Here is a 26,475-nt window from a genome sequence, read left to right as displayed (position 1 = left end):
TTGTACATTAATTCATATATTTATCAATACAAGACTTCTTAGAAAAAAACAATCCCATCTTGATACTTAAAAAGACACTCTTCCAAAGTGAAAAACTAGCAAATTAGCAGGCACTTCATTTATGTACATCTCTAATAAACAAGGCATGCTTTGAGAAATACATACAAGACAGTTCAGAGCCCACAATGGAGAAAAACAGCAAGGTTTTAACACCGCTGACACAATTTCTAAACTGGATAATTCTACATATTCTTCTGCCTAGCCAACCAGTTCTACATATTGTTCTTTTTGTGTGTGCGTGTACCTTCAAGTTGCCTGTAGACCTATGGCGACCCCATGAATTTCATAGGGTTTTCTTAGGCAAGGAATACTAGGCTTGCTATAAAATACAGTTTTAAAATTCAGTACAAATGATGGTTCATGATAGCCAATGTGCAATATGATTATGTCTCCGTGCGTGAGAATATGTAAATACAGAGAAAGAATGTGTGTGTGTGGGGGGGGAGGATGGGCATATGAATGTGCATCTCTCTGTCTATACATTAATACACATGCTAGTGGCTTCATGCATATTTCACTGTGTTCAAAAGAAAGGCTGATTCCCACAAATTAAAATACTTTGGCATGAATTCAGGAGATTCGTGAGTTTTGTGATGTGTCTATATCTCATTCATTGTGGGAACACACCAACAGGGACTTTCCATCAATCCACCTAAGTCAAGGGTGGGGAATACGGGAGACCCAGGAACCTTCTTACTGTCCCAGAACCTTCTAGGATTCCCAGATTGTCAAAAATGAGATTGGAGGAGGAGGACATACACAAGTAATCATGTCTTCTAGTTTTGGAAAAACTAGTATAGACTGAGTCTTCTTTATCCAGAATTATCCAGAATTCTGAAATTTGAAATACTCCAACAATCAAAACTTTTTCATGAGTGGCTTACATAATGACACTTTTTCTTTCAACGGTTGGAATGTACACACACAAAATTATTTGAAGTACTGTGTATAAAATTACTTTCAAGCTATGTGTAGTGCATACAATGTATATGAAACATAAATGAATTTTGTGTTTAGACTTGGATCCCATCTCCAAGCTATCTCACTGTGTAGGTATATGGAAATACAGGAATTCCAAAATCCAAAATATTCTCAAATCCCAAACACTTCTGGTCATAAGCATTTCAGATAAAGGATACTCAACCTGTATTTTTAAAATGCTAGACAGAACAGGGATGTCCTATAACCTAAACAAAAGGTGTATTGCTACTCTTGGAAACTTCCAGGAAAGGCAATTTACCCTTTTCAGGGGGTGGGGGATGTAAGAAAAGGGTGGTCTGAAGAACTTGGTGAAATAAAGGGCTACAAAACCAGGGTTAAGACCACATTTTGCCTATCCCGAACATAAGTAAAACCTGATCATATTCATGCTTACATACAAATGTGAAAAGCTGGATTCTTTCAAAGGCCATATCCATAGGCATCACACTAGGGATTCCACTGCTATTCAGATGTGTTAACTGCAGTAAATCTGCTTCCCTACAGTTAGATTTAGCATCACACCAGAAACTTCTGCATGGAGCAGTAGATAAAGTTCCACAGTCCCAGGAACTGGCATATATTACCACTTCATTTTTAGCCAGAGATATTCAGTAGCCATTGACTATATTAACTTTAAAAAATGTGGGAGTCTTATCGTAGCTGTTTATGGTATAGCTAAACTGCAAAGACTGTAGTCTTCAGATTCATTTTAGCAATTAATAAGTGAATTTGGGCCTCTCTGCATACTTTCATTTTCACTGAAAGCGCTGCAAGGCAGCTTTGACTACTGTTAACAGGCCCTTCTCTTATTCACTAGAGATTATCTGCAGATAAGGGAAAGGGGTCTTTAACTACACCCAGGATTCAGATAAGCCCCTCAACTATAAGACAGCTCCCACTGCCATCAGATTACTAACATAACAGTACAGACTGTACTAGAACACAAGCAAAATGTTAACAGGATTTGAAACACAAAAAGTATGGTGAATAAAGGAACACAAGGCTTTGACTCCTTGGTAAATATGCCATTCCAGTATCTTCTATATGTATCAATCAAAAAAAAAAAAGCAATCCTTCTTGCAAACAATTTAGAAAGTAGACTATCCCACTAGCAATGGTAATTCACTTATACAGCCAAGCTTTCCATGCTCCAGGGCTATGAGGATTATCACACAGAGGCACTTACGTGGGTAAAACGTTGCTGAATTTGTTGCAGAAGCGCAAATATGGAACTGTCCGTTGTGCTTCTAAAATGTAATTGAGGCTTCTTGCTTTCCTTCCGTCTATGAAGTGTTTGCAGAGAAGCCATTTTTTTAATAGCAGAAGATCCCGTTATTCAAAAAATGGCTTCTCCTGGCTTCTCTGCGCACACTTCGTAAACAGAAGGAAAACGGGAAGCCTCTATTATGTTTTAGAAGCATGACGGACGATCCTACCTTTGTGCTTCTGCAACAGTTCAGCAATGTTTTAGCCACGTAAGTGCCTTCATGTGATAAGATCCTATGTTAAGTGGGACAGTCTTGACTAATGGTATACTGTACTGGAAAATACTGAATCCTGAGAAGAGTTGAAAAAGTCACTTTTTCAACTAGGACTCCCATAATCTACCAGTCGGTGTGACCATTTTTCAAAGCTTTGATCCTGGGAGAGAGATTCCAACTTGCTTCTGACTACTGTTCAACTAACTAGAATAAGGTAATAAACACAATGGTATTCTTTTAGTGGTTTTCCTGTAGCAAACATGGTGGAGAGTGAGAAAGAAGATCACACTGGAGGAAAAATCTAAAAGAAAAAATGGGTTGATATTGCATCTGTCAATATTTTACTATATTCTATCTAAGTACAATCCATGTTGGAGCCCTGGAAAGCTGCTCCCATTGTTAGTATCTACAGGTTACTGTTTGATTACTAAGGCTGCATCTGCACTGCAGAAATAATCCAGGTTGACACCAGTTTAATTGTCAGGGCTCAATGCTATGGAATTCTGGGAATTGTAGTTTTGTGAGATATTTAACCTGTCAGCTCTGGTTCCACAACAAATTACAGTTCCCAGAATTCCACAGCTTTGAGCCATGACAGTTAAACTGGTGTCAAACTGGATTATTTCTTCTCTGCACATGCAGTGTAAGAGGAAGAACTTTTCCAATTGTCAACACAGTGCCACCATAGTACTATGGAAAAAATACAGAGAATTACCAACATTACCCCTCTGACAAAAAATGTAAACAAACCAACAAAAAAACCCAGCACCACCAGGCGCTAACTTGAAAATACATTTAAGTATCCCTTTTTTTAATTCAGACAAACAATTCTGGGATGTATAGGTCTGACTGCATCCACAGAAAGAGGATGACAAGGCCAACTCCACTGGTTAAGATGGAACCAACTGCCATTTGATTTCCCCCGCTTCAGTAGCCATTCTGCCCAAGGTCTCTTTTACACTACACTATCATTGTACATACTTTGATACCACTTTAACTGCCATGACTGTACACTAAAGAATCTTGGGATTTGTTGTTTTGTGAGGCACTGCACATTCTGGCAAAAATTCAACATTTCACACAAAACTACAACCCCCATGATTCCACAGGATGTAGCCATGACAAAGTAGTTGCTATAATTCTACAGTACCAAAACCAAATACAATAAAATAAACAATACAGTATCTCAGTCACTAAGCATTTATGTAACTATGAAAGTGATGTGCCTGCATTTACTTGTTTTTTCTTTCTTCCCCCCCCCCCTCTCCTTTCCTCTTTGTCATATATATTAAATTACAAGCCTGTGAGGAAAGATTACTGTTTTCTTAATGTTTGTATAGCATCTTGAAATGAAATTAAATACATCTTTTAAAAATGCAATAAATAAAGGGAATAATCATAACCCAGAGTAGGGAACGCAGTAAGCAACACTCTTATTCAACCTCCCACCCTCATAACATGGTCAGACATGCAAGTATCCAATAAATCTAATTATTTTAGGCAAGCTTTATGAAGTTAGTTGGTTTGCTCTTCAAAACCATGTTCCTATTATTCAGTAAACCAATTCAAACATGCACTTCTAACATGGCACAGTCTTCCCACTAAGACTGCAACATGTCGTAATCCATGTGATTCACTGTTTGAAATTGTCCCTTGTCAAAGATTTCCTACACATGGCAAGCTGCAATCCAGCTTTTGAACTGACTCAGCCTTTCTGACATTGTGTAGAATCACTGTTTTCTCCAGTGCCATAAGCTAACACTACAGTCCTAAGCATACTCACACATACTGAAATCTACTGAGGTTTGGATAATGTATGGATCTCTTTCTTATGACACAAAAAAGAGACAAACAGTACAAGCCATCTCAAATCAGAAGTTGACCCCACTGAATTCAGTGGGACTTCCTTCCACGTAAGTATGTATAGGATTGCAGTCTAATACATGCATTGGCAGAAAGGCTTCCAAGGAAGGCAGAAGCCACTACAAAATTTAAAAACTTATCTCAGGTATAGATTTTTCTAAGAAACTGAATTTTAGATTGAACTGTATCAACCTATGACAATTTTGTAATGAAGCATTGCAAGGACTCTAAAGCACAATGGGCAATAGTAAAAAAAGAAGCAATAATTAAATCAAGTACAGGTAATAGTACTTTTCAAAGTAAAGTGCAACATTTGTCCAGCAATAATTCAAGGTGCAAGTAAAAGCTGAAGACTCTCACTACAAGTCTCTTTACTAGACTAGCACAGCTATCTAGTTGGCAGCTTAAAATATCTGGCCTGGTGAAATACTGCTTACTACATTCTACATCCAGGCCATTAATTTGATAAAAAGAGCTAAGAGAACACAATGGAGTAGATTTAGTACAGCACATGCCATATGCTCTTTCAGAGCAATGCTGTAGACTGCATACTACAGACAACAGATATTGCTATTCGTTTCTTTTTGGTATGGAGTCACTCAGCTAAGAGAAAGCCACTGGGGTATGGTCTGCCTCTTCTCCAAGATTTCCTTGTAGCAGCTTTGTAATGATTTATTTTAGGCCATCTTGACGGAGGCTGTTAAGACAGACCCCTGAAAGGCTCTGCCATTGTTTTAAGTCTCTGAACAACAACAGCATTTTTTAAGTCAGCTTCCTCTAGGGTGAGGGATTCATTCAGCAGCTCCCGAAATGGAAGCGATGTGGTCAAGATGAAGGGACTCCTTCCTTGATGACCTTGGTAAGTCGTTATGAAGTCTCTTACATGGCTTATTCTGAAAAGAAAATCAAATAAAGGTGGTTTTAAAAAAATGTTCAGTATTTCAAATCAAAAACTTAAAAGAAGAAATTTCTTTCAGTGGTGCCCACTTTGTAGGAAGTCTCTCCTCTGCAATAGCAATGCAGGAGGGACTGCAGTTAGTCCATCCGACACTGTCCCCTGACCCCCATATATACAAGTTTTTTGGCTCCAGGTGCACATGTAAATGCACCACCCCACACATACACACAATTTAATCTTGCAACAGCAGAAAGAGTTATGATATTTGAAGAATGCAGCAACAACATCTCCATTATTATGACTTTTAAAGCAACCAGACCAATGGTATACAGAGCAGCAGACTTGTAGTCTTGAATAAAACTCTGTCAGATTCAAACATAGAAAATATATACACATACGCACAAACACAATTTCATCTGAACTAATTTGAGACAAATGTAGAATGGATGACTCAGCCAGACTTTGGTAACTATCAAGTTGAGGACTTAAGAAAGTGGTTTAGTTAATACAAAGTATGGGTTTACATGATTGTATCTCACCAATTTCGTTTAAAATTGTGAGTTGCTTTAAGGCTGTTAACCACATATTTCCAGTTTGGACAAAATAGGAAACTGTAGTTAACTGCACAAATGAAGAGTGAATTGGTTTGTCCAGGGTGCCATAAATACACTTGTGATGGGGCTATCAGGCTGCAATCTTATATATATTCACTTGTAGATATAAGCTTCATGGGGCTTACAAAGGAGTAGACATATATAGGATTAAATTGCACATGCAAATATGTGAGTCAATGGTCCAAAACACACTTTAGAAATAATCCAGTTTGAAACTTCTTTAACTGCTCAGTGCTAGTAAATCCTGGGAACTGTAGTTTATTGAAGCAACAGAGCTCTCTGACAGAGAAGGCTAAAATGTCTCACGAAACTACAGTTTCCACAATTCCCTAGCATTGAGCCAGGGCAGGTGAAGCGGTCTCGAGCGGGATTATTTTTCCAATGTGTTTTGGACCAATATCATCTTTTCTTACCTATGAGAAATATTAAACTTCTGTACTATCCTGGTTCCATCTGCTAACCAGATCTGGATACTAGTGATGGGTTCTGAGTAATTTAACACCACTGTTGGTTTTTTCTTTTCAGTTTCTTCAACATCTCTTTTTACTTTATAAATTACTCGTGGTGTGGCACTGGAAAATAAAGAATAAATTCAGAGAAGATTTAATCCATCTCCACATTAGATCATGGGATGTTAAATAACATTAGATCATGCAACAAACTTATTTATCGTTATTTTTTGGTGACTACAAGAAACAGATAAAACATTAGCTTTTGCAAGACATAATCACAGAATATTTAACTAAATCATGTTTTTAAAGATTAAGACTTTATTAGCAGGCAGATAACAAAATGTTAAAAATTGCATTCCAAGCTTGAGAAAAAAACCCTCAAGGACTAGTGTGTAGAAACCCTTGTTACTCTGAATAGCCCTGTTTGTTCTCCAAACCGATAAGATGCTTGACTACTCAAATTCTTTCTCTGAATGAATAATGTTTTATTATTTTGCAAGTTTATGGTATGAAATGGTATTTCAACACCTTTTAGTAGAAAGACTGGATATTAATTTCCTGGATTTCAAGGTTTAGAGAGGTGCTTGTGGGAAAAGCCTACTTTAACAGAATGATAGTGTAATCAGCAGTATTTTCATTGTGCTATTTCCTATGCATAACTGAGCCATTTAAATTTTATATATAAAATTTATTTTATTACATGTGTCTCAGTTATGCATAGGAAATAGCACAATGAAAATATTGCTCATTACACTGTATCATTCCATTAAGATAGTCATTTCCCATAGTGTGTGCTTGTGGCTTCAAATCGCCTGTCAACTTATAGTGACTCCATGAATTTCATAAGGATTTCCTAGGCAAGGAATACTCAGAGGTGATTTTACCAGTTTCTTCCCTCAGCAACATAGCCCACAGTACCTGCTATTAGTTGATGGTCTCCCACCCAAGTACCAGGGCTGACTCTTCTTAGCTTCTAAGATCAGATGGGATCTGGTGCCTTTAGGGTAGTTAAATCTTGAAATCCAGAATATCCTGCATATTTCTGATTACACTGTGTCATTCTGTTATGGTAGTCTTTTCCTGTAGACACCTCTCTACGCCTTGAAATACAGAAGGCATTGCATATTGTTTTGATAATCTTATTAGTAAATACAGTTGTCCCTCCATATTCGCTAGGGTTAGGGGAACAAGACCCTTGTGAATATGGAAAAACTGCAAATAACAAAAACACTGTTTTTACTTGAGAGGACACCTCTCTAGGAATCTCTAGGTCCTCCAGTGCATCTCTGTGGTCAATGTCCAACATACACTGACCATAGAATGGCACTGGAGTAGCTACAAATGGTCTTTTGGTGCAACTTTTAGTTAAAGTTGACCACAGAGTTGCACTGGAGGACCTAGACAGTCCTAGAGAGAACATATTAATGAAATCCATGAATAATCAAATCCGCAAATATCAAAGCCGCAAATATGGAGGGATGACTGTATAATGTTCTTTGCCTGGTGAAGATGCCAGTGAAACTTTGAAAGCTTGCATTATGTATTATGTGCAGCTTTGGATGGTCCAATGAAGCTATTACTATTTTGTGGATTTTGGATGTTATTGTACTTTCCTGTGAAGACACACCCAACTAAAGGTGGTGGCAGGTTTGGGTGTGCAACGCCGGTACCCTGGTGAGATCAAACTCTTCTACTCAAAAAGGGGGAAGTTTAATTTAAAGAACAAAAATAAAGAGTTTTCTCTTCCCCAGCTCTAGATAAAAGATACTTTACAGTTTGAGTTTCAGCAATCTTCAGGATGTCATCTCTCTGGGTTTGATCTTCTCACTCAATGGAGCTGGTGCAGGGTCTTTCAGCTCCTGAATTCTTTGACTTGATGTAGATAACTAATTTGGCTAACTTGTTCTTGGTAACTCAATCGGCTAACTAATTACTGGTAACTAAAATGGCTAATGTGTAAGAAATGCCCTTTCCGGCTGTCTGGGCTTCTTTGCCACCAAAAGACAGCTCTCTGCCTGGTCACAGCAAATACTGCTCCAAACTAAAAAGCCTCTAGCTAAACAGAGCGTGCTGGGAAGGGGCAAACCAAACCTGGAAAAATGCAGGGGATCCTACAGCTCCTCCCACAACTACTACAATGAATTTTCCTACACTAAAATATTCTATGGTCTGAACCAACATGAAAGAAAATGCAGGGGGAGATTCAAATAGTCCTGGCAGGACATCACATTTGCTGTATGGCCAACACAGCTACTCCTGGACATGTTTTCTGGAGATAGCAGTGATTGATGAAAGTTTAATGCAGCTGCTATGGGTTCTACTGGCATCAGTGCAGCTGTTACCTGCTTTTACTATTCATGAACAGCTCTTTGAGTTACTGGTGATGATAGGGCATTGGCTGCTGTATACTGTTGTGTACAGAGTGATCTCCTTTACAGGTTACTATCCAAGATCAAGACCCCGTCACACACTTCACTGGCCTAGGTGACAGCAGCAGGAGGAAAAAGATCAAGGCTTTGCAGCACTGGCAAAATGAAGACAGACAACTATTCTCATCAGGAAGGAAAGGCTGCTGGCTTCCAGCAGCCTATTTCTCCAATGCCTGACTTCTGGGGGTGGGATGTGACTTCAGAGCCTATGTATTTTCAGAAGGTTGGCTTGGATAATCCTTGTGTCATTGGTCAAGCAATTTACAAACAAGTCTCAGAATTCTTGGCTTCAAGTACCCTCCTCTGCCCAGAAGGCAGGACTTGGAGAAATTACAGTCAACCTTAACTCTTTTGCTTAATCAGCTTTCAATATCAGAAATGCTAGTTTCCTCACCTTCCTAGTCTGTATCCTTGTCCAGAGAAAGGATGAAATACTGGCTTCTTCACGGTATACAACTCATCCTTTTTATCATCCACCTTCACATCTACTTCCTCTTTCTCACATATCTTCTGTAACTCAGGAGGCAACTCCCTTTTTAAAAAAAAATCAGAAAAATACACACTATCATCACCACAAACAGAGCAGGTATAAATCTATGCATGAGTACTTTCTCTTGCAAACAAGTTAAAAATGGTAATTACATCATAAGAACTTGTTTTCACCGTTTTCTTATTTTCATTGGCCTGTTACAGACAGGCCAAAATAAAGCTGCTTTGAGTCACTTTGGAGGTATGATATTTCAATGATGCATGCGTCCTAAGAGTCCAAAAGCTGCACCAAAGCCACGCTCCAGTCCTAAGGATTGGAGTGCAGCTTTGGTGTAGCTTCCAGACTCTTAGAACTCATGCATCATTGAAATACCATACAGTACTTCCAAAGTGACTCGAAGCAGCTTTATTTTGGCCTGTCTGTAACAGGCCATTAAGATCTTCTCCAGTATACAGTGATAAGAACATCTGTACTTACACTAAATCAGGTGTAAGGAATCTGAAGCTCTCCAAATATTTATGGAACATGATTCCCATTATGACTAATGGACACAACAGATGATGCTTAGGGGAGCTGGAGTCCCAAAACGTCTAGAAGCCCATAGATTACCCATCCTTGCATTAGCAATTATAGCATCCAAGTGTCACTATATCACACCCTCACTGGCAAATTAACTAATAGATTAACCTGCCCTCGGTTCCAAAAATCCAATGTGTAGTAATATGGTGTGAAAAGACCGTGCCTTATCAAACAATATGTTTTTAGGGATGGAAGCAGATGGGACCACTATCCCTCCTACAGCCGCCCTCCCTGTGTGCCTTAAAAACCTCCTCTGGAAGACTGTGAAATTCAATTCATGTGTCCAGGAGTGCATTTGCACAGTTAAAACTAGCATGCCAGCTGTGCCCGTTCCTTGAGATGTCAGATCTGGTTACAGTGACACATGTCTTTAATTATATCCTATTAGTAGTACCATAACACACTCTACGTCAGGCTTACTTTAGAAAATATTGGAGAATTTTAATGGGTTCAAAATTCTGTACCCAGAATGCTGATTTTACTAGCTCAAGAGGGAGCATCTAAACTTGCTAAAGCACTTTCACTGTCTACCAGTGCCTTACAGGGCACAATTCAAAGAGCTGGTCATAAAGCCCTATACAGTTTAGGTCCAGGCTATCTGAAGGAATGTATTGCCCCATACCAACTTGCAAGGGTCCTAAGATCTTCAGGGGAAGGCTTTTTCTTGGTCCTGCCACCATCACAGGTGAGGACATGAGAAAGAGCCTTCTCACTGGCTGCTCCCAACCTCTGGAACTCCTTCTCTCAGGGAGCTAGGCTGGCCCTATCCTTTTGTGGGCAGATTTCTGGTTAAGCACACTTTTAATGTGCTTTTGTACATCTTTTAAGTTATTTTATACTGTTTAATATGGAGATTTTAAACTTGGTTTTTTACATTTTTATTGTTAAGCTTTTTAACCGACTTTCTTTAGGAGCTTTAGGTCCCATTCTGGGAAAAATATGACATACAAATAAAATAATAGGGGAAAAATAGTTCTATAACATTATAAAGTATAGAATTTATTTTTAAAAAAATGACAGTTTCTGAGTGAGAGGAGAGATATTTAAATTACAAATGGATGCTTTTAAAATCCCTAGACTAACTGCAGTGCTTGCAAAAATTTTGAGCCTCTTACTTAATTTGTTTAACCAAATCCTGGTAAGCCAAATGATTATCTAGAATCTCTTAAATGACTCTGTAAGACTGCATTGCAAGCACATATGAGTAAAGCAAGCCATCAAGAGTAGGTTTTTTTTTTGTGCTATTTCAAAGCACTGTTCACAATGCAAAGCATGTCATCTTTTTATTATTTATTTATTTGCATCCTTGCATCAAAATGCTGTGAAATACTATGTAGACAGCATCCAAATATTTTAAAAACAGTGGATCCTTTTTATCCATTGGGGTTTGGTTCCAGGGCCCCCTGTGGATGCCAAAATCTGTGGATGTTCAAGTACCATTAAATACAAGGGATAGTGAAATGGTGTCTCTTATACAAAAACAGCAATGACCTTGAATTTGTATCTGAAATTGTTTTTAACAATTATTAATAATTGTATTTTGCAATTATTATTTTATCAAGTTATTTTTTATACTGGTCAACAACCGAATAAATTTTACTACTACTACAAAAACAGCAAAATCAAGGTTTGCTTTTTGTAATGTGTGTGTGTGTGTGTGTGTGTGTGTGTGTGTAATATTTTCAAGCTGTGGATACTTGAATCCATGGGTAAAGAATCTGTGAATATGGAGGGTTGACTGTAATACATAAATACACAGTGCCAATACATTTACACAACAACTGTGATAGTTCATGGAGTTAGCAATACATGCAAGCATAACAAGCATAGCAAGCTCTAGTCCTGGTGGTCCCCCAATCAGCACGGGGCTATGGCAATCAGACAGTGCGGTCAGGAATAGGCTGCTGGCAGGGAGCACTTGTTTTGTACTCCTTTTGCCAGTGTTCCCAGGCTGCCTTTGGCAGCCGCGGCACACCTTCAATTCGATCTGGGAGCGTGCATCATCTGTATGCCACACCCCCAGATCAGCCTGAAGCCTGTGTGTTTCAGACCTAAGCTAAGTTACCCCTTTTTGACTGAGTCCAAGAAGCGCTGATTTGCAACATCTGTATAGCTTCGGAGTTCACCATCATTCACCGTGAATCCATTTTTCCATAATTTAATTGTCGTATCAACCTGGGAAACAAAAGCACGATTAAACGTTATCCTATAAGAATGGCAGAGCCACATAATTCATGTGGACAATGCAGGACTCAAAAACATGAGAGGTACCTCACAGTCAAATACTGATCCATTTAGCCCAGTATTATCTACATTCCCTGGGTTTCATATAAGGGTCTTTATTCTAGTCTTACCTGGAAACATTAGGGATTGAACAGAGGATCTTTTGCAATGTAAAGCATGTGCGTTTAACACTGAGCCTGGTGAAGAATCCATTAATCACAGTTGGCTTTCCCACAACTGGAAGCAGGTCAGTTGTGCAGTTATTGTCAGCATTAAGGAATCAGTTGAATTCCTGTGTTAATGTTTTCTGATATCAAAGATATCAAAAGAATGACACCAAGAACATATAAATATGCACGGTTTTACAGGGAAAAGAGTGATGAGTCCAAATTACTTGCAAAAGATAAATCAAATATTTCAGCTACTCTGTGTTCCACAACTCCCTAACTGGGATAATTAGCATCTACAAAGTTTGCATTTCAATTCTTTACAGCATTCCTTAAATTCATGTTCCACCTATCGTAGCATACAGTTTTAATCCAAAGCTTGCTGATCAATGTTTAGTATGGGGACCATTTCTTCCAAATATAAACTTTTCTCACACTGCAGACATAATCCAATTTGACACCACTTTAACTGTCATGGCTCATTGCTATGGAATTCTGGGGTTTGTAGTTGTTGTGGCACCAGAGCTCTCTGACAGAGAAGGCTAAATAGCACACAAAACTACAAGTAACTGGATTTTTTCTGCAGTGTGGATTCAGCCCAAGTCCTCTGTCTGTCTGTCTATCTATTTACCCACACTACCCATAAGATGCTGCATTAAAAATCTATGTGCTTATATACATAAAACAGTATTATTTATTATAAGTTACTTTCATATCCTATCTTTCCTTCAATTAGCTCAAGGCTTCATGCAAAGCACTCCTCCTCCTCTCACTTAATCCTCACAAAAGGAGGCTAAAGGGATAATGGGTGCTGATGCTACATGCAAATACCTTTAGCTGGGTCTGACAAAACTATATTTGAGAATTCATAAAAACTGCATTTGGATTATGTATATTGAATTATCACTGCAACTGAATTATCACTGCAAACATTGATTTACGACTGCACTTCTACACATGATTGCTTTGGAGTAACGACCATTTAATTCAGCAGAATTCACTTCTGAGTAGACATGGATAGGATTGTGCATGCAGTAAGGCTGTTATTGCCTACACGCTTATTGGAAGTAGGCCCCACTGAACTCAGTAAAACAGTTATAAATAAATAGGTTACTTATATGTATACTTGCATACAATCACACTGTAAACACTATTTTCCTCAACATTATAGCCAATGGAAAAGTTTTACAATAATGTACACAGATCTGCAGCTTCCATTCCCCAGAGAGATTATACAGGTAATTACCATTTTGCTAAATTATCATAGATCACCTATATGACCCATTAGGAAACACAGATGTTCTCCAATGCTAAATACAATGCTGAAAGCCGCTCCAGAAGAAGGGTGAGTGTACCCTGGAAGGGATAATGGTGTGCACGCATGCTGCGCACATGCTTCCATGCTGTCACGTGCATGAGCCCCATTAATTTAAATGAGGCTTGAGCATACACGAAATTCCCCTTACATGGGGAAGTTTGGAACAGATCCCCCGCGTAAGGGAAGGGCAGACTGTAAATGATTTTGAGAGCCTCAAGTCCATAACAAAGTGACTGTCAGAAGGGGGAATTTTCTAAAACCAAGAGTGAAAGAGCAAACAATATTTAAGCAGGTATGCTACAAGCTGGACTTCCAACAGCATCAGCTTTGACTTCTGGGGATTTCTCCATGCTACAATTTGACACCACTTTAACTACCATTGCTTCAACCTGTGGAAATCTGTGATTTGTAGTTTAGTGAGGAATTCAGATTAGTCTGTCAGGGAGCTCTGGTGCCTCAGTAAACTACAAATCCCAGGATTCTGTAGAATAGAATAATTACAGTTAAAATGGTATCAAACTGCTTTATTTCTGCAGTGTGGCTACACCCTGGGAGTTACTAAAAGAAAAATTTTAGTACCTGGTTGTACGTCCTGCTGTTTGCTTCACCTTCGCCTCTACTCTTTTGCTTCACTTCACTCCTTTTACCTCTCTTTGTTAAATGGGTCCTGGGCTACTAGTAAGAGATTTCAAAAGGTGGTTCTTGGGAATGGCATGCTTTTATATTATTCCTTAAATAAAAACAATGGACTACTTCCAATGGACACTGACCAATTAAATATTCATTTGTTTTCCTCCCTTCTCTACCACATGATGCTGACCAAAAACTGCCTCCAAAGGTTTTGTTAACCAAAGTACAGATTTTTTTGGCGAGGGGGATGTACTGCAGGCTGAAATGGCAGGGCAGCAGGAGAGAAAGAATACCCACTCCAGACCTGCCAATGGAAGGAGTGAAAGTATCCTGTTGGATGCTGTTCCTTAAAAGTTTAAACACAATTTTTAATTGCTTTACATTTTACAAAATTAAATCCACTTACTTGGCTTTTAACTTTGGCCTGCTGTGTGCATACAGCCCTGACTTTCTGAGCTTCCTCAAAAAGGTTATCCACAAAAATATCACAGCTTTTCTGGTCTGTGCCATTCTGAATTTGACTAGCATTTCTTGTTGTGCAAACCCTGTAAAATGAGAACATTAAAATAATTAATGTTGTATATGAAATTCACAGTTTCACCTAAACCATGTTTTTATTGGCCTACCAACAATATTAAAACTTAAAGCAGCCATTCTTGTTATTGAGCAAGTAAATATTCCAGGAAATTATTTGTATCTTGTCCTTTATAGATTGATTTGTAACGTAACGACTATTGCAAGTCAAGCTGGCCATGAAAGAACAAGTTCCTCAGTCCATAAATATTAAGGTGCAGATTAGTTCCAGATAAGTCTTTAAGTACTCTGACCTCAGTAATTTATATATACAGTATAGGATCAGAAAATAATCTCTCACTGATTAGATTAGATAGCTGATCTATGGTACACTTTCCTTGTACGGTATTTGTTTCATAGTTCAGATTTAGAATAGTTGTTCTCAATGTGAGTTTAGCAGCATAACTGATTCCATTTTAATCCATAATTTCATAGCATTGAGCCTGGAAGTTAAAGTGGTGCTTTATATTTCTACAGTGTAGCAGCAGCCAAAGTGATCTATGCTTGCCATACATTCTTTAATGCCTACAATATAGGAGAATAATGTCATTTAATCAGAATGTCAACAGTCCCTAATTTGCTATACAGAAATGCTACAAGCACAAACTGCTATATACAAATGATAATACAACAACATATTTTAATATACACATACACACACGCACACACACACACACACACTAATTATTTATTACAAATACTCATTTTCTCATTGGATTTTCAACGTATTTGGAGGACACACTTGCTATAGTCTGACCTCAAATATAGGCTACATAGTGTACGGGAAATTTCACTTTGGGGACACTGGGGGGGAAACACAATTATTTTTTCATTCAGGTTGCATAGCAAGGCACATCAATTGAAAGAATTAGATGAGCTGGATTTTAAGAGTTGCAAGCAGAAGCTTAAATGTATATATTTACAGCAAAACTTCGAAAAGGTAGTTTTTGAACTTTTTCTTGTAACAGCTTCTTTCATCACCTTCCTCTATATCCCATTTTTAAAACCAACTTTCCACCCTCCCTTGCCGATTCAAAATCTTTTCTGGGCATGCTTTTGCTCACAGAGTGAGATCCTGTCTTCCTTCCTTTACTTAAAATTCTCTTGTCTCTCTGGGGTATAGGAGGAGGAGAGTTTTTAAAAAAAAGAGTTTTCCACATTGTGGAGAGTGTGTTGTTTAAGATCTCAGAACAGATAACCTTCCACATGAAGATTTTTTACCCCCTAACAATGGAACATACCTCCTGGCTGATGCATGTTTAGGTTCTGACTACTTTAATTTGACTAACTGGGCAAAGAACAATGCTACCATGGAAGCATTCCCACTTCCTCTTACTGGCAGTGATAACAAACTTTGTATTAGAAGGCCAGGGCTGCCACTGCTAGCCTGAATGGGAAGCAGACCAAGAAGTTCCCAGTGAACTATGAATCAAGATTTTATCCAGTTTAAACAAAAGTGAATTTGTGCCAGCCTCAAAGATATACACAATTCTATCACATTAGACTTTTATATTACTCAAAATACTTTCTGTAGTACTGTATATGAAAATGTATGACTTCTTTTGCACTAGAACTGAAGATGTATGAATTTTTCTATACAGGACAAAATACATACACCTACCATTTTTGTTTCAAAGTTTCAATCTTGTTGACTTCTTGCATTCTGCTCCACCTAATAGTGCAAAAAATAGTTATTGCCATCATAATAAAGTCAGTTGTATACATATACAAGACAGCATTTTGAAACACTCAAGGTAATTTGTCTGCAGTAGACACAGTTTCTACAGGGAGACTTCTGCTCTTTAATTTGTGAGATGGTGAATTTCTGTTCAAATGGCCTTCCTACTGTGCAGGCCTCTCAACTGTGTGATTCTAATCTCCACTTACATGGAAGAAGGGAACATTTAAGGCACCTTGCATTGGCGCAACCCCAATCATCAGTGAATTATATTTATAAGTCACAAAGGTCCAAAACACACTGCAGAAATAATCCAGTTTGAGACCATTTTAACTGCCCTGGCTCAATGCTAGGGAATTTTGGGAACAGTATTTTTGTGAGACAGTTAGCCTTCTCTGCCAGAGAGCTCTGGTGCCACAATAAACTACAATTCCCAGGATTCCCTAGCACTGAGCCAAGGCAGTTAAAGCGGTCTCAAACTGGACTATTTCTGCAGTGTGTTTTGGACCAGAGTGCATAAATGTCTGGATGATGACTGACAACATCCCTAAATGCAGTTGGTCATTCAATGGACCCTGAAACACAAATGGGTATGCAGTGTCATGTATGTATGCACCTTCAAACTGCCTATCACCTTATGGCAACCCCATGAATTTCATAGGGTTTTCTTAGGCAAGGAATACTCAAGAGGGTGGTTTTGCCACTTCCTTCCTCTGAAATATAGTCTACAGCACCTGATATTAATTGGCAGTCTTCCATCCAACCCTACTTATTTTTCAAGATCAGATGGGATCTGGTGCATTTAGGGTATTTGTCTAGGGTTAGTCCTACTTTGTATCTACTTCTGATTTTGTCAGTCTTTCAAGGTTATTGGTTTTTTAAGTTTCTGCTTCACAAGAACAGGATATCAGTACGTTTGTCCTGCTGTAGCCAGAAGAAAGACCAGAGCTATAGTACTGGAATTGGCAATCACTGATGTGGTTTGGAAAATGTAGTCCCTTTAAGTTACAAAATATTATTTAAAATTGTTGGGCCACATCTCATACTATTTTCTGTGTGACTGCTCATGTCACTGAAAGGGAAAACATTTGAAGATCTAACTACAGGTTGAGTTTCCCTTACCCAGGAAATCCGAAATACTCCAAAATCCAAAATTGCCCTCATGTGTGGCTAAGGTAATGGCACCTTTGTTTTCAGATGTTTAAATATACTCAACTTTGTTTCATACAAAAAAAAATACTGAAAATACTGTGCATAAAGAAGATGTATACAAAACATGAATTTCATGTTTAGATTTGAATCCCATCTCAAGGATATCTCATTATGTATGTGCAAATATTCAAAAAATAAAATAAAATCAGAAATCCAGATCGCTTCTGGTCCTAAGCATTTATACAGATTTTCCAGCTTGTACAGCTCTTCCATGTAAATGTGTAGCTTTGTTCACTGAGAGTTTTAAAGTTAATACAGCACGAAAGCCCAAGACTTCCAAAGGGGCTTTGTCAGGCATCTTTCCTCAACACTAATAGCTGGTACAGGTTTGCAGTTGTTTCAGGGATGTTTACAGGACCCTAAGGCTTTCATCAAATGCCACTCTCTTTTGCTGAAAGTTTAGGTCCTCTCTTTTGTTGAAAGGTTAGGTCCTACCTCCCAGCACTTTATGCTCACCATCATGAACTATCCTTCTCTTGGTATCTATATGATCAGGCCACATATTTAACTATGGTTCAGGCCAAACCTCAGATATTTTGCTGCCTGAGACAAATCAGCAAATGCCCCTGCTCTCTTTCAAGTCAAGGTATAAATACCCAAAGTTAGCCAAGACTTTTTCTTCCTTCCTTCCTTCCTCCCTCCTCCTTTGCACATTACCGGCAGATAGAAAGATACGATAGATCTCTTTCCTAGTCAAATTAGGGTGAAAACAAAAAGTAACAGTCTCCTTCCCTGCCTTTCATGACATTCAGAATCTATGTTCTTGAGTCAGATGCCCAGGTGGCCTAAAAGTAGGGCTGCCCAAATCATGATCTCTCTTTCCAGGTCTTTGCTTCCAAAAAAGCTGCAATGCAACATGATTGTGGCTGCAGGAATGCCCTCTAAAACACCAAGGCACAGCTTAATCAAGACAAGAAAACAAGGTGGCATCTGTCGACACTGTCTTTTTTATTTCTAAAATAAGCTGGGAGCCTGCCAAAAATATCCCATGATTTCCTTTTATTGGCATTCACATGACAAAGAAGAAAACCTTTGGTTTTCCAATACTGTAAGAACACTCTACTAGGGCACAAATAAAGCAATACAAGTACATCATGCGTTTGCTTTGATTCTCTAGCACATTTTGCCAAAAGGCATGGAAAGCCAAGATAGCTGAAGCAGCAGCTGCACTTCAGACTTTACAAATTAGCAGGAGCACAGCAATGTCAAAGCTAGGCTGGAACAGCTCTTGGGCCTCCAACATACAAGGAAGAGGGCATTTAGCCTCTTCCAGATATAGATCCAATGAGCTGAAAGCACATTGGCAACACTTTACAAAGCAAACAGACAAGGGAGCTTGCCTCAGGGACAGAGAACACAGATTGCCAGAGAGAATTCCTACTCTAGAGACAGGGACAGGGAAATTTCAGCCTGTGTGGAAAGTATACATATAGTTTTTGTTGCGTGCCTTCGAGTTGTTTCTACACCTAAGGTGTAGAAGCTACAAATTGTGGCGCCTACACATAGTAGAGCCAACTCTCTAGAGAAGCTCCAGCTGGTGAATCAACCCAGAACAAGATTAGTATTGTCACACCCCCAATGCCATCCAAACTACTGAAGGATCAAGCAGTGGCATGGAGAGGGATGATAGCCTTTCCACTGAAATATAGGGCCTAAACAGACAGATCATAATAAAGCTGCTTCGGGTCACTTTAGAGGTATGCTGTTTAAATGAGGCATATGTCTTAAGACGCCAGAAGACACACCAAAGCCAGGCTCCAGTCTTAAGGACTGGAGTGCAGCTTTGGTGCAACTTCTGGCCTCTTAAGAGGCATGTGTCTCCAAAGTGCATACCTCTAAAGTGACCCGAAGCAGCTTTATTTTGGCCTGTCTGTTTGGGCCCATAATCTCCCATCCCTACATGGCATTCAGTATTTGAAAATGTTGCCTTAACTGTTTCAAAACTGGATTCCAGGATTGTTCTTATACTTGTTTTAGGCATTTTAAAAGTGTTTTAATGTGTTTAAAAATATTTTTATTGCTTTAATTTTAATTTTTAGAGGGCAAGCTTGGTGCGGTGGCTTGAGCACTGAATTTTAGAGTTTGAATCCCCACTCAGCCATAGAAGTCCACTGGGTGACCTTGGGCAAGTCACACCCTCTCAGCCTCAGAGGAAGGCAAAGGCAAACCCTCTCTGAACAAATTTTGCCAAGAGAACCCTGTGATAGGGTTGCCTTAAGGAAATGACTTGAAGATATACAGCAACAATTAGTTTTCCTGTGTTAATTACCTCAATTAGTTTTCCTTGTGGGCTGGAAGGTGATACAGAAACACTAAATGAATGAATGAACAGATAGATAAGAGAGGCACAGAAGGTGCAGCTTCTCCCATCCTCAAAGATCACTGGGGAAATCCCCAAAAGATAACAATTAAATTAACTGGTTTAAAATGAATGGTGTCCTATAAATGAAATTGGATTTAAGCATTATTTCTTTGCCATACTGCTCCCCTGTCTTTCCCCCAAAGTGCTCAAGGAATCATATTTGACCCTTTCTTTTTTATCTTTGTAGCAGCCTCATGAGGTAGGTTAGTTTGAAAGATAGTGACTACTACAACCTGATCTCTTCATTCCTGGTCCTGTGTTGTAACCAGACTACTCACTGTCTCTCAGATTGGACTGCTCTGTCCTAGACTGCATGATACTTTCCCCTGGATCTTGCTTTGACTAAGACCATTTGATTGAGCCAAAAAGGCCAGCTCCTGCCTCCAGCCTATCTCAATTCCTAAAACAAAACTGTCTGAAAGAAGCCAGAGGACACTTCCCGCTTGTAGATCAAAATAGATTTGAGTGTTTTGTGGCTTCTAGGAAGACTTCTGGTAGCACCAGAAATTTAATGTGTCAAAACAGTAAGAATAAATGTGCTCCACTTCACCCTTCTGCCCACAAAGTGTAAACCAGCTGAAATCAGCTGTGAATTCTTTCTTCAAGCATTTCCAGGCTGGTGACTTCATTGCAACACCAAGATAGAATGAAAATTGCTCTACATGCTCCCGACCATTTTTATATTTAAGGAGGCTACTGAAGGCTGCAAGGTAGCATAATAGCCTTCCCAGTTTTTTTAACTGTAATAAACAAACAAACACAATACATATAACACATCTGTGATTAACTAGGAGCTGGACTGTGAGCCAGTGTGGTGTAGTGGTTTGAGTGTTAGCCTACAACTATGGAGACCAGGCTTCGATTTCCACTGCAGCCATGAAACCCACTGGGTGACCCTGGACAAGTCACATGCTCTCAGCTTCAGGTGAAGACAATGGCAAACCTCTCTGAACAAATCTTGCCAAGAAAGCCTTATGATAGGTTCACCTTAGCATCACCGTATGTTGAAAACAACTTGAAGGCACACAACAACAGGAGCCGTATGGGTACCAAAGGAGATGTCCCTGGCCATAACAGTGCATGCAAGCACCACACTGAGGACTCCAGGACTAATATCAAAAACCCAAGATTTGTGTGTGGGGAAAGAAAACACACAAAAACACTCTGGATTTACGGAAGCCAGACATACACATTCAGAACTTTGTAGGTTTTCCCCGTCCTTTTGCTCTTCTATTTTTCTGGAGGTAAAAAGCAATGCTTACCAAAATCCCCTCTTCCACACAATTATTAAAGGTATAGTTTTAATAGTTTTTATTCTGGCAAGCTTATCCCCCACTGTAAGTAGACCTATAGTCACTCATCCAAGTTTATATTTGTTGTTTGCTGTGAGGATGCTTTAGTGGCATTCCAGAGACATGCTGTCAGAACTGTAACACAAGCCAGCTTCCCTTCTGACACAGACACACCAGCCCTTAGGCCTGAAAAAGCATTATGCAAACAGCTCTGCCTCAGTGGTAATGGCAATTTTTTCAAAGCAATGACAACAAAACCCTGTAGGTGGATATCAAAGTGCTCTTCCCAGCAAGTGTCAAGTCAAATAAAATTCAGCCACTAAAACCCTAACATAAACTAGGCAAGAGTGGTTTGAGTGTTGGACTATGACTCTGGCGATCATGTTCAAATCCCCATTTGTCCAAAGAAGCTTCCCCACCCAGTAACCCTAGGCAAGTCACACTCTCTCAGCCTCAGAGGAAGGCAGTAGCACACTTCTTCTGAACAAATATTTCCAGGAAAACCCTGTGATAGGCTCCCATTAGGGTCGTCACAAGTCAGAAATGACTTGAAAATGCATAACAACAAATAAGTAGGCCTTTTTAAAAAATACTGTACTACATGAACTGCCCTCTCACCAACACCACCATCAAGCAGTCCACTGTAACTAGACAACCTCTACCAGGTAAGTTAGTAACTGTGGAAGTCCAGGTATTGAGGAGAAAAACTTTATTCTATCTATTCTTAATCTGCAATATACCAGGACTTTCCAAGTCAAGACTTTTCAATTAGTTTTTTACCCACTTACAATGCAAATTGGTTTAGTTTTTCTAAAATATTTTTAGTGATAGGCTATGTAGAAAGATTGTTTATCTTTTTTTTCCACACAGATCACTCCTACACATATCTATTCAGAAGAAAGATGACATGCTGACTAGGGCTGATGGGAGTTACATCTGAAGGGCCACATTTTGCCGCCCTGCTTTAGAGAATAACATGATTTTCTACATCTAGTTTACAACTATAGCTAGCTATGGGACTTGTGTTCTACATATCTGGAGGACACAAGGCTAGAAACAGGTAGGATAGATAAATATACCCTGATGGGAAAATTTAAGAACAAAAATGAACCCCTAAGTAAATGAAACATGATGGTGGTATATATGTAAAAGTACCATCACATGTTGGTTAGGGATACTGAGAATTATAGCCCAAAATGTAACATTTCCAAGCTCAGACTATCACACAGAACAGACAAAGATGCAAAATCCTACCAAAAAGGCACAAATTCTTTCTTTCTTTAGTGAACTAGCCATTTGTTACAACTATGGTATTCTTCACTCAAAATTACTACTGAATTTCAGTTTGGGATCTTGGCAGTGGAGGTCCACCTTTGAAATTATTTTAAGAAAACCCCAACACATGGCTGGGATGGTAGGAGCTGTAGTCTAACACATCCAGAAGGCATCAAATCTAGTACCAGATCTATCTTAAGGAAAATGTCCTAAAAGACAAAAAACCTCAGTGGTTTCTTGGCAAGGAACAAATGCTGTCCAGTTTGACTCCATTTATCCTCTTGCTGCTACAAGTACATGTAAGCTAAGGGAGGATGGTAAGATGTTCACAAATTTGCAGGTTAATGAGCTCCTGATGGTATGTTTGATGTTGTTTGGTTTCATGAGAGTATTATGCATCATCCAACAGAGTGTCAATTTCTGCCTTTAAAAACATCACAGTTCATTGCTTGGCCTGAATATAAGCTACAGTCAGACCCAAACACTAAGGCAAACCTGTATCTTCTTTTATTTGCTGCTACCCTGACCATGGTATACCATCAAGCAAAGCAACAATAAAGAGAGAACAGTAAAGCAAAAAGGTGTCACAGTTCTCTTACAAATTACAGTCTATCTGCTCATTCATCAGGGCATGCCTATCCTTGTTCTCACATTTGTGTTAGCATTCCTTTGCAAATTCCTTTGCTTGTTAACACCAACAATACAATTCTCCACATATTTATATTGGAAGGACTGTACCTGTGCTGGTCTATGACTGTAATAAAAATGAACTGAAGTATGTTGGAAGGGCACCGTCACCTCCATATTTAAAGATGTAGAGCCTATATATACTGTACCCATTGACAGAAGATAAAAAAGAACTTAGGATGCTCAGCTGCCTTCTACCAAGCCTGACAGCTTAATACTGTTGACAGTGAATAACATCTACTGCTCTAGGGCTTCTTCAGCCTCACCTGGAAATGTCAAGAAATGACTCTGAGAACCTTTTTCATCAAAAGGCACATGTTCTATCAATATGAGCCAACCTTTCCAGGGTCAGATGAAAGATAACTCTATTTATATTTCTATAGTTTGTTTCCATTTGTTATCACATCACATGAAAACAACTGGACCAATTTCCATCAGATTTGGAGGGCGTATGTCAGATGATCTGATTTACAATACAGGCTATGAAACCCACTGGGTGACCTTGAAGAAGTGCCATGCTATCAGCCTCAGGGGAAGACAATGGCAAACCTCCTCTGAACAAATCTTGCCAAGAAAACCCCATGATAGGCTCACCTTAGGGTTACTATAAGTTGGAAATGACTTGAAGGCATACAGCAACAACAACAACTATGTGGCTTATGTGGAACAAAGAATTGCAGATGGCCAAACAATTAGCACCAAATTTGGAGGATATATTAGGGATAGCCTGACTTTTTTTTAATTGAATTTTTAAAGTGTGATTACAAAGAAAAGAAACAGCAGGGAAAGAAGGGGTAAAGGGAAGAAGGTATAGGATATCAATATGGAGTAGGCATATACTTCGATATCAGAAGATATATTTCCAAAATAAATTTAGTCTGACTAAAAATGTAGGTTATGTGACATTCACCAAATCTATTTGGTGGGGTTCCTTGGTGGGTGCCCCATCATTCCAAAAAAGATGGAATGACTGAAAAGCTGCTGCAAGGCATGACGACAATTGTTTTGTTTGACACTAACATATTCTGCGGTCCACAAGGCACCACAAATACATAATTACAAGGATCTATATGACAACTCTAAAACAGATCTAACTGCCATCTACCAGCTTCAAGACAGAGGCATGATCTCACCCGGCACTTCAGAGTTCATTCTCTTATGATGTGCAAAATTTTACAGTTTGCCTTTTGGAATGGTGCAGGTTTGGTTATTATATATATTATATTATATAGTCTGACTATATAGCTTTGCTATATATATATATATATATATATATATATAATATAGTTCGTTTATTATTTGGTTTGGATATTATATAGCATATAATATAGGATATTACATGGCTATGTAGTACCCCATATTAGGAAAGGATTCAGCATGTCTGTGTTCACCTTGCCGCCATTTAATAATATGGGATATGATGATCCGCAAATGATCTAGTTTGCAGAAACAAAGGGCGTTTACCTAAAAGTAAGTTCCACTGAGCTCAACAGGAATTATTCTGAATTAAACATGTATGGGATTGTATCATTAGCCATAAAGTAAGTCCCACTGAACTTAACAGGAGATACTTTGAAGTAGACATGCATGGGAGTCTATCATTAACCACTACACTGCAATAACTACACATAAATATTATGGTTCAGAGACACACAACATACTGTGTCACTTTTGACAGTGCCGCCTTATTTCTAAATGCAGTTCAAAGAGCTGGTTCTAGCCTATGACAACCTCGACAGTTTAGGATGAAGGCTAACCTCTTCTTCTGCATGTCCATCCCATTAATATCCCTCTCAAAGGCCCTGTAACATGGCCCTGCCTTCTGCAACAAACTGTGTGGTGTTTAAAGGCTGAGCATTTTTGTATTTCATCTGGAGAACTAAAAAGCATGAATTTACATGTATGAGTGTTGTTAGCTTTTCTTTGGTCACATCCTCCCTGTTTCTCGAATGTCCTCCATTTGGCAGGCCCTGGTCCTCCTTTGCGGTTAAGACAGCTGGTCACTCTGCCTCCAGGGCAGGCTGACTGGATGTCCTAACTGCAAAGGAGGACCAAGCACCACCAAATGGAGGACATCCAAGACCAAATAACAGCTGAAAACACTCACAGAAAATATAAATCCTTGCTTTCTCAGTCAGGCTCCAAATGGAGGTCATTTTGGAATCCCTCCTGGACAATAGGCTGAAATGGAGGACAGGGCCTGTGGGGAAAGGAGGACACCTGGATACCCTGTTTCCTCCCCCTTGGAATGTAGGGCAGTCAAGAAAAATGTAGGACATGACTAAAACCTCAAAACACTCTCATAAAATGTGGACACGTGCTTCTTAGTCATGCCCCAAATGGAGGATATTTTGGTATTCTTCCTGGACAGAAGAATATCCAGAAATGGAGGACAAGGCCATGAAGTAGGTGGGCTGGGAAGGAGGCAGGAAGGACAGTCAACACAAATGGAGGAAAGAACAGACTAAAAGCTCAGAACACTCCTAAAAAGGTAAATCCATGCTTCTGAGTGGGGCTCCAGATGGAGGACATTTGGGAATGCCCTCCTGGAGAGGAGGTTGAAATGGAGGACAGGCTCTGGGGGGGGGGATGAGGACCTCTCTAGTCACCCTATTCTCTCCCCACCCTTGGCATGAAGGGCAGCCAAGAAAAAGGTAGGACATGGGCGAATAAAAGCTCAAAACACTCCCTAGGAGTGTAAGCTCATACTTCTGAATCAGGCTCCAAATGGAGGACATTTGGGAATTCCCTCCTGGACAGTAAACAAAAGCTCCAGACATTCCTAGAAAAGACAAATCCTTACTTGTGAGTCCTGCTCCAAATGGGGGACATTTGGGAATGCCAGCCTCCTGGGCAGAAGGCTGAACTGGAGGGCAAGTCCAAAGAGGGAGGAAAGGAGGACTTGCCTGGCCAGGCTGCAGAAGGACTTGCCCCCCTTGGCTCTGGCTCCTCTTTGCGCACAGCCCAGCCTCTCCTCCTGCTCCTGCTGCCATGTCCCAGGCAGCAGCATCCCCACTTGTCCCTGTTGTCCCTCCTTCCCCTAGCCCTTCCTAAGCCCCCCAACAAGGCCTCTGCCCCCCAGTTTTTCCCCCTCTGGACTCACCAGAGCCCCTCTTCCAAGAAAGCCAGAGGCAATGGCCTGGCCAGGGCGCATCCTCTTGCCTTGCCTTGCCTTGCCTTGCCTTGCCTTGCTTTGCCTTGCCTCAGTCTT

General features: G+C 39.5%; 1 protein-coding gene across 1 annotated transcript; it reads right to left on the bottom strand.

The window, feature by feature from the left end:
* On the bottom strand, positions 1-26,475 carry UBXN2A (UBX domain protein 2A). Its single transcript, XM_042445950.1, has 7 exons — positions 26,368-26,475; positions 16,380-16,430; positions 14,592-14,730; positions 11,913-12,022; positions 9,173-9,310; positions 6,311-6,469; positions 1-5,278 (listed from the first exon to the last, which is right to left on the bottom strand). Exons 2-7 carry the CDS (start codon positions 16,418-16,420, stop codon positions 5,086-5,088), a joined length of 780 nt encoding a protein of 259 aa, XP_042301884.1. The 5' UTR covers positions 16,421-16,430; positions 26,368-26,475; the 3' UTR covers positions 1-5,085.

This window comes from Sceloporus undulatus, chromosome 1 (assembly GCF_019175285.1).
Source record: "Sceloporus undulatus isolate JIND9_A2432 ecotype Alabama chromosome 1, SceUnd_v1.1, whole genome shotgun sequence".
In the NCBI taxonomy this organism is placed as follows: Eukaryota; Metazoa; Chordata; class Lepidosauria; order Squamata; family Phrynosomatidae; genus Sceloporus; species Sceloporus undulatus.
Note: the sequence above shows the minus strand (reverse complement) of the source record. Positions and strands in the feature narration are given on the sequence as shown.